General features: G+C 41.5%; 1 protein-coding gene across 3 annotated transcripts in view; it reads left to right on the top strand.

Moving 5' to 3' along the window:
- zc3h7b (zinc finger CCCH-type containing 7B) overlaps positions 1 to 16,711 on the top strand; it is a 62,028-nt gene that overhangs the window by 11,249 nt on the left and 34,068 nt on the right. For 2 of the 3 annotated variants that reach the window (XM_062982894.1, XM_062982892.1), the window contains exons 3-9: positions 3,108 to 3,141; positions 6,491 to 6,688; positions 9,139 to 9,297; positions 10,666 to 10,746; positions 11,142 to 11,201; positions 14,231 to 14,273; positions 14,832 to 15,094. In XM_062982894.1, coding sequence (XP_062838964.1) covers positions 3,108 to 3,141; positions 6,491 to 6,688; positions 9,139 to 9,297; positions 10,666 to 10,746; positions 11,142 to 11,201; positions 14,231 to 14,273; positions 14,832 to 15,094 — 838 coding nt within the window. The remainder of the gene's footprint in view (positions 1 to 3,107; positions 3,142 to 6,490; positions 6,689 to 9,138; positions 9,298 to 10,665; positions 10,747 to 11,141; positions 11,202 to 14,230; positions 14,274 to 14,831; positions 15,095 to 16,711) is intronic. The other variant, XM_062982893.1, reaches the window with a different exon arrangement.

Below are 16,711 nucleotides of genomic sequence, written 5' to 3'. Positions count from 1 at the left end.
TAATCCGAATTTAGTCTGGAAGGCGGTTTTCCACTCGTCCCCTTCTCTGATGCGAACTAGATTATAAGCCCCCCGAAGATCCAGCTTGGTGTAGACCTTGGCTCCTCGAAGTCGGTCCAGTAGATCCGAGATTAAGGGCAGGGGATAGCTGTTCCGCTTGGTGATATTGTTCAATGCTCTGTAGTCCACCACCAAGCGTAATTCCCCTGACTTCTTCTTCACAAACATCACTGGGGAGGCGGCTGGGGATTGAGAGGGTCTGATGAACCCCTTGCGAAGGTTTGTCTCTAAGAATTCCCTGAGAGCTTCTTGCTCTGGTTCAGTCAGGGAGTAGAGATGCCCTCGCGGGATCGGGGCCCCCTCCACCAAGTCAATGGCACAGTCATAAGGTCTATGTGGGGGTAATTTTTCAGCTTCTTTCTCATTGAATACATCCCAATACTCGGAGTACTTCTTTGGCAAGGTGATGATGGGCTCGGAGTCTGTGGCATGGCATACCTTGGCTACGAGGCAATGGTTTTGGCAGTACGGTGAAGCAAACTGCAGTTCTCTGTTGGACCAGGAGATGTTAGGGTCGTGGAGTGTCAGCCATGGAATTCCCAAAATCACAGGGAAATGGGGAACCTCGGTAACAAAGAAGGAAATCTCTTCCATATGTTCCCTTATCCACATCCTGGTGGGTTCCGACCACTGGCTTACGGGGCCCGTCTTGAGGGGACGGCCGTCTATGGCTTGCACCACACGGGCATTCTTGAAATCATGATATTGTAATCCCAGAGAGTCGGCATACTCTCTATCGATGAAATTGTTGGTAGCTCCAGAGTCTATCATGGCGTGGATCATGACGGGTCCCCTTTTTGCTGACCATAATGTGACCACGAGAAGGAACAGGACCCCGGTTGGCGGCTCTTGGATGGATTTTTTGACCGGGTTGGCGAGCCTCTCTACACCCGGTCGTTGGCTTCCCCCGCCGGCTGTGTGCCAGTCGGCTCAGACGCCTTCGACTCCGTGGAGGACGCCGCCGCAAGACGGGCGGCAGGCTTCCCTTTGGCTGGGCACTCTCTGGCGAAGTGGCCCCCGTTCCCGCAGTACCAGCAGAGGTTCAAGCGTTGGCGACGGGCCTTCTCGGCGGCATCTAGTCTGGGACGCACATTGCCCAACTGCATCGGCACCTCCTCGCCTCCTCTGGGGTATGGGGTTGGAGGCGGGGGTCTCCACACCGGACGTGGCTGAACACTGGCGGGAGCGGGGGGTTTTGCCCCGGCTCTACCGCCCTGGCCTCGAACCCATTGTTTCCTGTTGGCAATCATGACTTCAGCCCGTAAACATTGATCAATGAGTGCCTCGAGGGTCTGGGGAGGATCCACCTTGGAGATTTCTTCCAGCATTTCAATGTTGAGACCCTCCCGAAATTGTCCTCTGAGGGCTACATCGTTCCAGCCGGTGTTGTGGGCCAGCACGCGGAACTCGGCTATGTACTGAGACATGGGTCTGTCTCCTTGAAGGAGGCGCCGGAGTTTGTGACCGGCTGCCTCCAAATTGTCCTCGATTCCCCAGGTCTCCTTAAGGTGGTCCAAGAAGCGTTGTGCTGAATTTAGGTGGGGGGAGGCTTGATCAAACAGGGCCGTCGCCCAGTTAGCCGCTGGTCCATCTAGAAGACTGTAGACCCACGCCACCTTGATGTCTTCTTGGGGAAACTCGGCATCACGGGCCTCTAGATAAGCTTGACATTGGCGGCGGAAAACATGAACCTTAGCAGCTTCTCCAGAAAACTTGGTAGGCAACGCCATGGCCGGGAGGCGAACTCCGCGCTCCCTCAACCCTTTTATTTCTCCATCCTGCGCGTTGAGTCTGTCACGGATGCGGTCCACTTCGTCCTTGCTGATGGTGTAGCTGAGCGGCTGTCCAGCCGGCGCGGCTCCGGTAGACATCCTGGCCTCGGTTAGTTGGTGCTTATGGGTGGCGGAGTCAAACTGTCACGACCCAGGCGGCAGAGGCACCAATAACCATACACAGAGGCCAGAATCTAACTAATATCTTTATTGAAGGAATATATAAAGTTAATAAGAACAAGTGTAGAAAATAGTCCAGAAATAGACCTTTCAGGAAAGGTCAGAAATAGTCCAAAAAAGCAATGTCCAATAAGAAATATTAAGGTCCAAAGTTGTAATCCAATAACCGAAACACTCACTTTGCCAAGCAAAGTGAGGGGAGATGACAAGGTCCTTTAGTCCATAAAACTTGAGCGTGGCTAGGAAATAACTTGATACTTGAAACAAGGCTTGAACGTGGAACAAGGTAACTAAGAACAAGAACAAGGTCCGTGGAATAACTTGGTAAAATCCGTGAAACAAGGCAAGGATTAGTCCTGGGAACAAGGCAAAGTCCGTAGGTAAACAAGGCTGGGAAGCAAGGCGAAGGCTGGATAGCAAGGCAAGGCTTGAGCTGAAGCGAGGCTTGAATCGGAGCGCGCTGTCCAAACACAACTCGCTCCGCAGGCTGACGAATTGACTCCGCGAAGTTGCTACGCGGGCAAAACACCTATATAGAGTCCAACTTTCTCACCAGAGCGGTTCTCTGGGAATCAGAAACGAAAGCTAAACTCTGAGACCAGATGTTAAACTCCTTAAAGATTCTCACGAGAACCAATGTTAATTGGCAACATTCTTAGCTGCTATCCTCGCACTCCTGCGCGAAGCTGAATCCAAACTTCTCTGTTGTTTACAAAACTCCCGGCGCAAGAACACGGGAGAAGTAGGCTCTGGGGTTGTTTGACATACTTCTGGGGCACAACTTTCTTGCAGGTGCAAGGTTTCCAGATCTGCCTGGGAAGTATCTGGCTGAGAGGAATCCAGTTCAGACTGGGAAGGTAAAAAACCCAAGTTTTCATCTTCATCAGGGATTACAATGTCCTGAGCAGGACTACAAGGCCCATTGTTCATCACAAAACCTGACAATATGAGTATGAAATAGCATATGAAAGAGAAAGAGTTGTTCGCTGTTCATGATTTTGTTACAGATTTAGAATGACACCATCAAGCACACTAAACATGCATATGTATTTGCATTTCACTTCTGTATTTCACAAGTTCTTTGTCTTCATCTAGGTCTACATTACCCCTAATCCAAGAAGATTATGAGGTATTTATTCCATTTTATTTTGAAGTACGAAATAACATGTTCTTCAGATTCATTGCTTTCTTGACAAAACTGACTGTGGGGGTGGATTGGATAGGCAGTTTCCTGTTATGGCTGAATGGATATTGTATGTGGGGAAAAATCTATTAATCAGAACAATATTATAAACAATTGAGTTTTGAATGTTATTTTTGCTGGGAGAAACAGGAATAGGTTTTATTTGGTACAGATATTTTACTATTATTCTTTCAGTACTTTCAAGTTAAAAACATTTGCAGACACAAAAGTGGACAGTACAATAATACCATAAAAACAATACCTTAAAAACAATAGAAAGGAAAGCAACAGCATTACCATAAACACTTATAGTAACCAAAAATTGCCAGTTATAATCAGAACCAAAGTATGAAGAATCAACTGTCTGAATTGCTGAAATATCAGTGTGAGGCACATCAAATTAGATGATCAATGAAAACATTATTCTATATTTAGAAGAAATTAAAAAGTCCCCCATCTTATTCCAATGTTCAAGACTGATATGATGAAACATTTCCAAACAAAATAAGGCAAATCTGAAAATTTTATTTATTTATTATTTATTATTATCTTTATATATACCCTTTCTTTCTCCCCATGGGGACTGAAAACGGCTAACACCCCACACTATACAAGTTTAAAAGGTGCAATACAAAAGTTACAAAACAAATAGCTAACTGAGTGGTAAAAACAGAATTTAAAATACAGTAAATACACTAAAATGGTCTTTAAAACTCATATTCCACCCAATTCCCCCCCCCCCCCCCCAGTCTCCCCAGAGTCGGTCCTTACTCTTTCCCAAATGCCTATTCACATAAGAAGGTCTTGACCTGCTTTCTGAAGGCCAGCCTGGGAGCAGCCACCAAAAAAGCCTCTTCTGTGTTCCCACCAAGCATGCTTGAGCAGGTAGTAGGACCAAGAGAAGGCTCTCCCAGTAGATTGTAGATGTCTCCCAGGTTCATAGAAAGTGATATGGTCCTTCAGATAACCTGGATCAGAGCTATATAGAGCATTATTGGTCAAAACCAACACTTTCAATTGTGCTCAGAAACATGTTGGCAGCTAGTGGAGCTGTCACAACAGAGGAGTTGTAGGCTTCTTGTAGCCAACCCCAGTTAGCAGTTTGGCTGCTACTTTTTAGACCCACTGCACATTCCGAGCACTTTTCAAAGGCAGACCCATGTATAGTGCATTACAATAGTCCAACCAGGATGTAACCAAGGCATGTACCACCATGGCCAGATCTGACTTCTCTTGGAATGGGCACAGTTGGTGCACTAGCTTTAACTGTGCAAAGGCACTTCTGGTCACTGCTGATACCTGGGCCTCCAGGTTCAGAGCCAAATCCAGGAGTACCCCCAAACTGTGAACCTGCATTTTTGGGGGAGTGTAACCCCATTTGGGAGGCATCTACTCCCAAATATATCCTTCAACTGACCAGGAGCACCTCTGTCTTGTCTGGATGAAGTTTAAATTTGTTTGCCCTTATCCAGTCCATTACAGCTGCCAGAAACTGGTTTAACACAGAAATCGCTTCTTGGAAATTAGGTAGAAAGGAGTGATAGTTGGTTGCCATTCGTGTGTAGATGGCACTGCGCTCAAAAACTCTGGATAACCTCTCCCAGCGGTTTCATGTATATGTTGAACAGCATGGGGAACAAAACAACACTGAGGCAACCCACAGGACAATTGCCAAGGAGTTGAGTAGGAGTCCCCCAGCCCCACCTTCTGGGTATGGCCCTCCAGAAAGGAACGGAGCCACTGTGGTATCGAAAGCCGCTGAAAGGTCCAGGAGAACCAACAGAGACACACTCCCCCTATCCAGTTCTTTGCGTAGGTCATCCACCAAGACAACCAAAGCTACCTCTGTCCCATAACCACGCCTGAAACCAGACTGAAATGGAGCTAGATAATCTGCTTCATCCAGAAACCCCTGTAGTTGCGAAGCCACCACACACTCCAGAACCAGGGGGATTGCTACCAAGACTATCCAGATTATTTGGGATGAGGACAGTATTGGATTGACCAGCACACTGTGGTTAACTTTGCCCACTGGGCAATATGCCTGGGGCACCATGGGAACTGAGTCTGTTAAGAGTGTGACTGTGTTACAAGTTGCCAACAGGGTTTCTCTTAAGACATCCAATCTTTTGATGATTTCAGTCTGTTCTGAGTAGTGAAGGAGTTAATAGGATTTTCTTCTGAGTGGTTCTCAAACTGTGGGTCCCCAGATGTTTTGGCTTTCAACTCCTAGAAATCCTAACAGCTGGTAAACTGGCTGGGATTTCTGGGAGTTGTAGGCCAAAACACCTGGGGACCCATAGGTTGAGAACCACTGTTCTAGAGGTTCCTTGGCAGAAAGCATTGGTGAGATTAATGCTATATGACCTTGGAGTCACTGAAAAGCTGATTGAAGTCCTTATCCAATGACAAGTCCTTGATCAGTGCCAAGACCAAACCAGAACTCCCTTGTCTGGGAACAGGCACGAGAGGTCTAATGTACTCTTTGCAAAAGACATGGCTTGGAAAGATTGCAAGACACCTTAAAAATCATATGAATATGCTCATGAAATCAATACAAATGCAATTAAATATAAATAAAATAATAAAACAGTTTGTAAATGGGAAAAGGAAAACATGAAATAAGAGTGATTAAGGTACAGAATTATATGTTCAACCTGCAGGAATCAAACAAAAAAGTAATGTTTAACTTTAAAACTGAATCCAAATATAATTTAATGTCCATGTTACCCCTCAAACACTCTTCTACATCTTCCAACTAATTTTTAGTTTTTTTGTTCCAGCATTGACTGTTTTTCTAACAGGTTAAAACTATGTTTGCTGCTCAGTACAGCTTTGACAAGCAGGCTTTTGGGGAAAAATAACAAGTTTGAAAAAGAAAATAAAAATGAGTAAAATATGAAGTATTTGTTAAGATACTGCGTTATTAAATTCTAACAGTTTTAGGAATCTTACCCAACCAAGGGTTTCCCCTTCCTTGATGCAGCTTCATCCTTTCTCACTCATTGCCCCATACTCTTGAAATTGCACACCTTGAGCATTTTTTCATTGTTTTAGAAATTTCCATGCATTCACTAGATTTTGCTTACAAAGTTGTAAACAGGAGATTCTTAGGAGTTCCAAAATAATATACTTCTATGTTCTTGTTTTAATGAAGGACTGCAGATAGTGACTTAGATGTGGCTGGTGCATTGCAGCAAGGATATGCCCCCGACCACATGTTTTATTGTCGGGGTAAAAATCCAGAAATGTCTTTTAATTCTGTCTCCTGCTTTCCCTCTGTTTTTTCCAACAGGCTTTTTTGCTGAAGCTGGTGCGAAACTTACTTGCAGAGGGCAATGACTTGTTCAGAGAGAAAGATTTTAAGCTAGCATTGGTCCAGTATGTAGAAGGGCTGAATGTGGCTGAATATGCTGCCTCAGATGAAGTGACTATTCCAGTAGATCTCCTATGCAACCTGTACGTCAACCGCGCTGCCTGCTACTTTGCCATGGCAAGTACTCTGGAGGCTGTTCCATATCTACATCCATTTTACTCCTCACTTAATGACTTGCAGCTAAGTCTGGAACCAGATTCCATGGAAAATAATTGCTGTGGTGCAACGATTAAGAGAGAAATCACAGGTTTTCGATTTGTCATGCCTTGTTTGTATGTACAAGTCATTATTTGATGCTGTTTTCATGATAGAGTGACCATATATGAAATTTAAAAAAATAGCAAATACATTTAGATTTTGTTGTATGCAAGCAGTTCATTATTACATGTTAGTAAAACACAATTATAGAGTTAATATTTAGGAAGTTTTATTTCAAAGATTCATCATGTGAAGCTGTCAAAGGTCAGACACCAACTGAGAGCAAAATATAGTTTATTTAATTAATAACTCAAAAACAGTTCAGAAAATTGTCCAGAGGCTTAAAGCACTTAATCTTCAGTGTTATTAAGCAGTCAAAACAGAAAAAACGCCAAAAGCACGAACTGGCATATAATCTGGATTATCCAGAGAAATAATCCGGATTTAAACTAAAGTACTTGAACTCAGCCCAAAAACACAAAATGGGCTTAAAATGACAAAACAAACAAAGGTAAATAGTTACAAAACCCCAAAAACTTCCCCAAAACCCAGAAGTACAGCAGCGATTCCAAAACTAAAGCAAAAACCCAAACCGGGCTAAAGCTCTTCGCCGTAAGCGGCACAAACAAGCGAAACTGGAAGACGCTGAAGAATTAGCGGCAAGCTGCTGCAGAGTCGAAAGCCAGGCCAGGAGTTAAAGGAGCGTAGCGTTGTAACGAAATCAAGCCGGTCCGAAGTCGGGATAAGGAAACAGCGTCAGGGTCAAGAACGAAGCCAGCAGTCAGCAACAGTAGACAGCCACGGAGATGAGAACGATACCAAGCCGAGTTTGGGAGCGAAGAGATATGCCAAGTCGAGTTCCAGTCCAAGGTCCAAAGGGTGAAGTCGTCACAAGAAGGTCCACGTCATGGGATGGCACAAAAAGCCAAGACAACGAAGGCGAACAGCAGCTAATGCAAAATAGTAATAACTGCAGTCCAGGAAAACCCACACAATTCCAGCCCTCCGTTGTAGAATAACCCGGATCAAACTTACATCAAACTTATATTGTGTGTTGAGGCCTTGGCCTTTGTAAGCCGCATCGAGTCCTTCGGGAGATGCTAGCGGGGTACAAATAAAGTTTAATAATAAAATAATAATCGGTTGCAAAGTCCCAAGCCAGTCTTCAGAATCACGTACAGGAAACCCAATGGCGCCCAGCAACACTTTGCCACACGCAAAGAATAATGCCCAAAAATCCCCAATTTATTTAGGTTTCCTTGGGCGTCCAAACTTCCAACGCCCTAGGGTCAGGTGTCCCAAGTTCCTCATCAGAATTTGAGCTCCAAACAGCCAACGCCCTAGGATCAGGTGTCCCAAACTCCTCATCAGAATCAAGATCGCCCTGCCCACACCCAACTCTGTCCACACCTGTGGAACTACCCTCATTCCTCCAGGCAGACCATGTGGGATCTGCTTCTGAAGAACCCCAAGCCCCTCCAGCGTCCACAGCATCCATGGACCCAGATTCCTCCCCAAGATCCTCCGGAGCCCATGCCCAATCTATGTCAACTTCCTCCGCCGCCACCGGTTCCTCCGCATCCATTGCCACCTCAAGATCCCCTGCCAAATCCCCACATGAATCCTCCTCGGAAGACTCCCCATCAATCTCCCTGATTCTCTTCCTGTGTAAATCTTCCAGCGAGCCCTCCTCGCGAGGATTCTTCCTTCCTCTCCTAATCCCACCATTATCACTCACAGCCTCAGAAGACCCATTCACAACAGAAGCTGTTTGATCTCTGATGGCAAAACATGTTGTGCCAGTTTGGTACAAAGTCACTTATGGTATTCATTCATATTACTTCATGCAAATTTCTGAAAGGTTTTTCTGTCAAATGAAATTTTCAAGTCTATACTTATTCATTCTCTAATGCAGTGGTATTACATTTCCGCTTCAGCTCCCAGAATTTTTGGCTATTGGACAAGCTGACTAGGGCTTCTGGGAATTGGAGGTTCAAATATCTGGAGGGCTACAAACTTGACATCTCTGATCTAATGTTAAGTCCTTTTAGCAATATTTTGTTATTTCTAATCTTACAGCACCAGGAACATTGCAATCAGTTCTTTGTACTTAGGTGTACAATTTTTATCCTGAACCAGTGACAATAGCAAAAGTGTACTACTTATTAAAGATATTTTGTTCCCTGATATTGCTAATAAGATTAATCACTTTGTCCCACATGTAAGAATGCCTTCCTTTTCATAGTTTCTCCAAGATAATGGAGAGGATTATACAGTTTATTTTTGTAGGATATCAGTGCCATCTATGTGCTGCTTTTAAAAACAGTTATTTTAATTTGGCTGAACTATATTGGTCTCTTTCCTCATAGGGTCTATATGAGAAGGCTTTGGAAGACAGTGAGAAGGCTCTGGGATTTGATGCAGAGAACATCCGAGCGCTTTTCCGGAAGGCTCGCTGCTTGAATGAGCTCGGGAGGCACAAAGAAGCCTATGAATGTAACAGCCGCTGTCTCCTGTCCCTTCCACATGTAAGTGGCAACTTTCCAATTTGTAAATATTCCATATTTTAAGAGAAGAGTAGTATGTAAGAATGTTTTAACATTAATAAAATATACTCAATTTCAGAGGGCTTCCTCCCTCTTTTTTCCTTTTTGATTTAAAATATGGTTTAAAAAATAACAAGGGAAGCAGAAGTCTGCAAATGTTAAGGGAAGGCAATTATTAGAGTATGGAGCAACAAATAAAAAATAATGGAAGTCGAGCCAAGGAAGAGGAAACCCTTGAGTGAATGAGAAGCCTATAGAACACAAATCTTAAACATGCTGCTAAAAAAATATAAGGGCTGAAAGATTGTGGGGAGCTACATTTATATGGGGCTTTAAATGTTAAAACAAAGTTTGTACAGAATGCTAGAAGGAATGGGTTACCAGTGAAGTGATATTAAAAGTGGGTAACAATTATCAAAATAATGAGCCAAAAAAATAACCTTCGCAGCTGAATGTTGAAAATAAATCAGAGGACTAAGGTGAGATAATGAAAGATCAGTCAAAAGAAGATTACAATAATCAAGCAAGACATGACCAAAGTATGACTTAAGAACTTAGACAGAAGAGGTTAGTTTTTGGCTGTGTTACAAATAAAACATTGACATGACTTTGCTACAGCTTCATTTTGAGAAACAAAAGGTGGAGTTGAAAATATAGTGAAGACTATATGTTTCCTTCACAGGGTAAATAGACATATTATTAACAGTGATAGAGGATATATGTAATAAAAGGCTTTGGCAGAAAAATAAGTAGTTCTGTTTTAGGCAGTGAAGAAGACATAGCTGAAAGACATGCTGCACTGTGATGTTCAGTATCAAAAGAGATTTCTGGATTACAGAAATTTAGCTGAATATCATTAGCATAAAGATGCTTTTGAAAACCATGCCAATTGATAAGATCATTGAAAGATAGTGTATCAAATATTATTTATTTGTTTTATAGCTTTCTGTCAACAGTGGGGCTGGGATGTTTCACAATAAGATTAATTTAAAATGTATATTATAAAACAGTTTGCTCTTGGAAGAGTTGGCAATATTAGTCAAAGAAAGACATAAAGGTATTCAAATTGTCAGGCAGGAATTGACAGAAGTAACAGAATGGGTTCAGCAAACATGGTTTCTTTACTTGGCTGCAAGATTAATCCCAGTTTATTCAACAAACTATGATCACTTTGAGCAGTAGTTTTCTATGAAGTCTCAGTGCGGTCAACATCAATTAGTCTGAAAATTTGCAAGTGAGAAATCTGAGAGGATTACTTCTTTGTCAGTAACTGAAATTGCTATTTGTATGAAGAATCAAGTAGAATGTTTGGCACACACAAAATGACCCTGATTGTTTTTTCTGCTAAAGGATGAAAGTGTGGCACAACTTGGTCAAGATCTTGCTCAGACACTGGGATTAAAGGTCCGGAAGGCATATAAAAGACCTCAGGTATTATATTGGTATCCTTTTCATTATTCAGCTAGCATACATAGGATTATGTAGTTTTCACCCCTCTCAACAATCCTTAGTTAGACTTAGAGATAATAATTTTCCTAAGACCAGCTGGTATATATCTTGATTAAGCAGGGATTTTAGTTTTGGGATTCTGGCATCCAAATCCAGCGCTCTACCCCAGACCTGGATAAGATTGAATCCATCAAGCTGGATGAAGCCCACTTCCAATGTCTTGTGACATGTAAGGGGTTTGATATCGATCTATTCTATGCAATTTTAAACAAAGAGCAGGAGCTCTTGGATTATAATTGAACTTTGTCTAATGTTTTGTTTGAAATGTGTCACTGAACCTTGTTAAGCATCTGCTACTTTTTCTCTCTTCCTTGTAGCAGGAACTGGAAACGTTTTCTCTACTCAGTAATGGCTTATCATCCAATTTACCAAATCAGGTAGGCCATTATTGTTCAAAGAGTACAAAAAAGCACTAACAATGTGGAAATCAGCTAGTTTTGCCCCTTTCCCCCACCTCCACCTCCATTGTTTTGTGTGTGTTTTGGCTCTCATTTTCTCCTCAGCCCTTAAATTTTTTTTTAGATCTTTTGTGGTTTCTTCATGTCTGGTTGTGTCTTTCTCTTGTTTCTCAGTGGACCCAGTTTGCAGTTTTAGACAAAAACCATTATTGGAGGGAGTAATAATACCAACAAATGTTAAATCCTGTGACTTACTTTCTCGCAGTTGAAAAAGATCTAAATGTTTCTTTCTCTTCTAGAGTGTTTAGGTATGCATGATTGCTACAGATCGTTGAACATGTTGCTTTTAGGAAATATTTTTTCCTGCAAAGGGTAAATAGTTGCGGGACTTGTAGTCAGAAATCTCCAGTAGGAATTATGAACTGTACAAGGAAATTTCAGCCTTGCAGTAAAATGTGCCCACCCACCTTTTGCATGTCTGCCCAAAAACAATCAAATTGGGGGTGAACGAAAGGGAGTTCTCATGATCAAAATTCAAACTGCAAACATCATAGCAGCTATCCAATTCTTACTGCTATCCAATTCTCACCAAATTATCAAGGATTTACTCCCAAAACAATGTTTATAGCAGGGGTGGGCACAGGATGAGGTCCAAAGAGCCATGTTGCTTTATTTTAATACTTATAATGTACTGTGCCTGTGTTATTGCCATTTTGGCAACTGGAGGTAATACTGTGCCACTTCAACTCTTGGACAATTTTTTAAATGCAGGATTGTTTTGTTCTAGTGTACAGCATACAGTAGCGCTACAAAGGGATTTTGTTTTTGCATTGGAATATGCTTTTTTTGCAGAAAAGCAACTTTTAAAAAGTTTTAAATGGGGGGAAACGGGCCTTTGAGGGTCAACAGTGCAATGAGCGGGACTTGTCTCCCCAAAATGGTTTTGTGCAGCTTGTCGCGCCTCATCTCCACCACAATCACAGCTTATTGACCACAGCCCAGTTACTCTATGGGGGTATGCATTACTTAGATCAGTGTTTCTCAACTTGGGAGTTAGGACCCCTGGGGGAGGGTTACCAAAGACCATTAGAAAACACATATTTCTTGTTAATGTGGGATTTGTGTATTGATAGTGTTTAAATGAAATTTGTGTCTTGGTTTGTATTGCATACTGTTTGCATCATCCAGAGTGTACTATAGTCTGGAAAGAGTTAATTACTAAGAAGCTGTGATGACCTTGATGTGTGGCTGGAGCTGGGGAGTATCCAGACACAAGTGTGTATGCATTACTGATTGCATCAGTTCAGTTCTGTTCTGTTCTGTCTGCCTAGAGTGAGAATCCTGTGTCTATTGTCTGCAAGTCTGTTTGTTTTTATTACTGCTTTCAGTAAAACTTGTATATAGTTTTACCAAAGTCTCTGGATGTTACTTCATTCTGCGTTCCACTGACTCCATCTACTGCTGCGCTGCAAATTACTCTGACAATTGGTTATGGGCCCAGCACGCTTCCGCTTAGGTCTTAGGAACCCCTTTAGCAGAGAAGTTTGAAGATCTCTCTGCCTGTACTCCTCTTCCTTTTTTGGAAAAAGATGTCGAATCCTCCCACCAAAAGTATTCAAATTTGGGTGTATTGGATATTTGTACCAAATTTGGTCTAGTGAATGAAAATACATCCTGCATATCAGATTTTTACATTACAATTAATTACTGTAGCAAAATTACAGTTATGAAGTAGCAATGAAAATAATGTTATGGTTGGGGGTCACCACAACATGAGGAACTGTATTAAGGGGTCGCGACATTAGGAAGGTTGAAAACCACTGACCTAGATGGTCTGGTGCAAACTTTCAGCTCTGCTTTCATAAGTTAATGGCCTTTAACTTTGAAATTACAAGGGAAGCTTCAGAAAAGGGAGGTTATATAAGACATAGGTAATGAAATCTCATGCTTCATGAAATTAGCTCTGGTTATATGAGCTGGGCATAAGGAATTTTTATTATAAGTAGAGTGTTTCCCTTAGGGTCACTGTAAATTTGGAATGGCTTGAAGGCATATGATGATAACAAATGTATGAAATAGTACTTCTCTGATGCAGTAGTTTCTAAAGTTTATGCCTCAGTCCCAGCTACAATTCATAATGGCCAATTCTTGTCAACCCCATTGAAACATGTTAGTTGCAACCAACTTGTTTTCAGTAATATTTAGTTATGGTTGCTATAGCTGCACTGCAGAGTACAGTGTGAAGATAAATAATATAGCAACCTTATCAAAACTGAATCAGTTTCTCTGTGGTTAGAAGCTATTGTCTGCTTCTGCCAAAGAATGAGCAGGATATTAATATAATAGATCAAATTGCTTGCTGACATTACTAACTAGTATAAGAATGCATCCTGTGATTTAAGTGAAAAGGTGAGATAAGCTCATCACTCAAACTATGTATAATCAGATATGTATTTGATTGTATGTTGTTTTACCAGCTGTACAACCCCCCCCCCTCTACAAAAACTCAGGGGAAATTGAGTCTTCCTGTTTTCAGAAGAAACAGACTATACAAATTCTGATTGGTTGGTCTTTCTGGCAGTCAAAAAGGTATAAGATATTAGTGCAAAATACAGCTGTTAGTCACAAGAGACAACTAGTCGCAGTTTCTTTCCCCCCATTCAGAAATACAGCCCAAAGCAATGTTTCAAACTGAGAAAATTGAATGCTAGATTTAAAAAGATGGGGAGTAAATAGAAACAGAACAAAACAAATGTATTTATTTTAAAAAAATTGGAAATGTACCTGAAGGATGCAGAAGAACCACAAAGAAGAAAAAATAGTGCTGGAGACAGAGCTGTGATGGAGTGTTGGTTACAAAAGGCAAAGAGAAGCAAAGCGGAAGAAAAAAAGAAATAGCTTCAGGGGAGTTATATATCTATACTATGAACTGTAAAAACTCAAAAGGACTGGTAACGCCTTTTAAAAATGTTGATTGTAGTCTTTTCCTCCCCACTCTCTCTCTGCAGTCTGTTTCCAATGGATTGAGCTCTGTAGATGACATTGAAACAGGTGATTTTTTGGCATTTCTTTGATGTATAGCTCATATTTTTATAGTCATTTGAGTAACTTGTTTTCAAGAAGGCTAAGGAGATACCTGTACAATACCTGGCGGTCTACATTGTGAAGGGCCCCTGCAGAAAATTACATTTCCTTTAGGAAGCTGATACTAATCCTATAGTTGTCCCCAATAAAGCAGAACCAATGCAAAATGAAGATCCAAATGTGATGGAATACAAGGTGGAGACAGCTGATCCCCATAAAATATATTGTGTGCACATGGTTTAATATTTAGATGTGAGCCATACATGAAGCTAGGAATGTTTCTTTAGAAGGTAATAAAAAGCTAGCAGCCATCTTTTGAAGTAGAGAAAGATAGAGTTCAAAAAGTACCTAGTTCAATGTTTGTCATTTTCAGTTTTCAAATAAATGGGATCTGATACTACTACTACACCACAAGACAGTCTTCTAAGCTGATATAAAATAGTTCAGATACTTTGAAGATTTAGGATAGATTGAGCTTCATTTTTGTCATTTGTCATTTCTGAGATCAAGTAACTTGCCTTGTAGATATTTCTGGTCAACTTCAAGGCCTGGCTGTCCCCTGTGCCACTTCCATCACTGTGAGTGAGGGCCCTGCCTTTCCATCATCGGACTTGGAGGCAAAGAGCACGCCAGCTTCGATCCCTGCCAGCACTCTCATCCCTTCTTCAGAGGCGGCACCTGTGCCAGCATCTGAGAGCGTGGATGATTTCGCTGAAGGAGGAGTTCTTGGGGATGAATTGGATTCAATCCTGGATTCTCTTGCAGATGGATCTCAACAATACCCTCTAGTAAGACTGGATTTCCTAGCTGTGTAGCTAGCCATTTTTCTCTATTTTAGGATCCTTTTATGGCATTTCCTTGTCTCTCTTTGCAAACAATTTGACATTCAGCCTTTCAAATTCACTGGGGTTAGGCACACATAATTTCTCTTGCCATAGAATTTGCCTTGGGGGACGTAGAGATTCCTGAAGAACTGTTCCCCTTAGAAACCATTAAGTCCTTCAGTATGGCTGGAGGAAGCTGACTACAGAGTCTCGTTGGAGTACCTAGAGATTTCTAGAGAAAACATTTGAATCAAATCCACGAATAATCACATCTGCTGTGCAGATTTAGAGAGACAATTACATACATTTCTGAATCCTCTTTTTCAAGTCCATGTATTGGAGGGCATCTGCACTAACAAGAAAGGAGGTTATATTACATCAGTGGTTCCCAAACCTTTTGGTCATGGAACCCTTCAGAAGACCTTTTCCCTAACTCTGTCTTTGATTTTCCCGTGAAATCCTAAGTATCCTCAACCCACAGAATTCTTTCTTTTTTGATCATCTCTTATTGTTTGGGTATTTTGTATAATGTAGGTTAGGAAATTAAAAGATCAAAATTTCATTTTTAAAGCAGAGGCACATTGAATTTCAATAGGATCTTCATACTCTGGCATGGACATTACAATTTTTTTTGAAAAAAATTAAGATTTTTTTTACTGAACCCCTACAATGCCTAAGACTTGACACTTTACATGTTTTAATCTGTTTTTATTCTCCTATGTATTTTATTTACTCTTGTGTTTGTTTTATTGTTTGATGGGATACGTTTTTATTGTTATGTTTATATGCAGCATTGAAATTTTGCCAGAATTTGTAAGTTGCCTTGAGTCCCCTGCAGGGTGAGAAAGGCAGGGTATAAATGAAGTAAATACATCTATATATATAAAAGAGTGATGGCATCACGGCAGTGGACAAAACAACAAAAGTAAACACCCCACAACCTTGAAAATTGACATCACAACCCCTCATCCATGCCTCTAGGTTGATACAGCAAAAAGAAAAGAAAAATAAAGTCCTAATTAGAGGGAGAGGAATAATTGTTTTTATCCAATTGCTGCCAGTTAGAAGGCTAAGCTCCGCTCACTTGGTCTCCTAGCAACCCACTCAGCCCAGGGGACTCTTTACCTTAACTACCACCAATTCCTCAATACTTTATTTCCCATACCACCATACTTCGCCACAGCAACGCGTGGCCGGGCACAGCTAGTAAATAAATAAACAATGCCTTTGTGGAACCCTAAGGTTCCACACAACATAGTTTGGGAACTGCTGTATTGTAGTACAATATATGCTGCAAGTTAGACAACTTTATCTAAGTGAAATTAGGTTTCCTCTGCTTGAGATCAGTATCTCCAAATCAGTACAGTGTTCCCTCACTTATTGCGGGGGTTAGGTTCCAGGACCACCCGCAATAAGTGAAAATCAGTGAAGTAGGGACAATATATTTATTTTAATATTTATACATTATTTTAGAAATTAACAATTTCTATGTTAAGTCTTTATCAACCAATCGTGTGTTGATAAATCGCCTCCTTCTCCTCCCATTGCCGCTTGGGCTCCTTTTCTCTCCCTTCGGCTTCC

This window comes from Anolis carolinensis, chromosome 5, assembly GCF_035594765.1.
Source record: "Anolis carolinensis isolate JA03-04 chromosome 5, rAnoCar3.1.pri, whole genome shotgun sequence".
Taxonomy (NCBI): Eukaryota; Metazoa; Chordata; class Lepidosauria; order Squamata; family Dactyloidae; genus Anolis; species Anolis carolinensis.
Note: the sequence above shows the minus strand (reverse complement) of the source record. Positions and strands in the feature narration are given on the sequence as shown.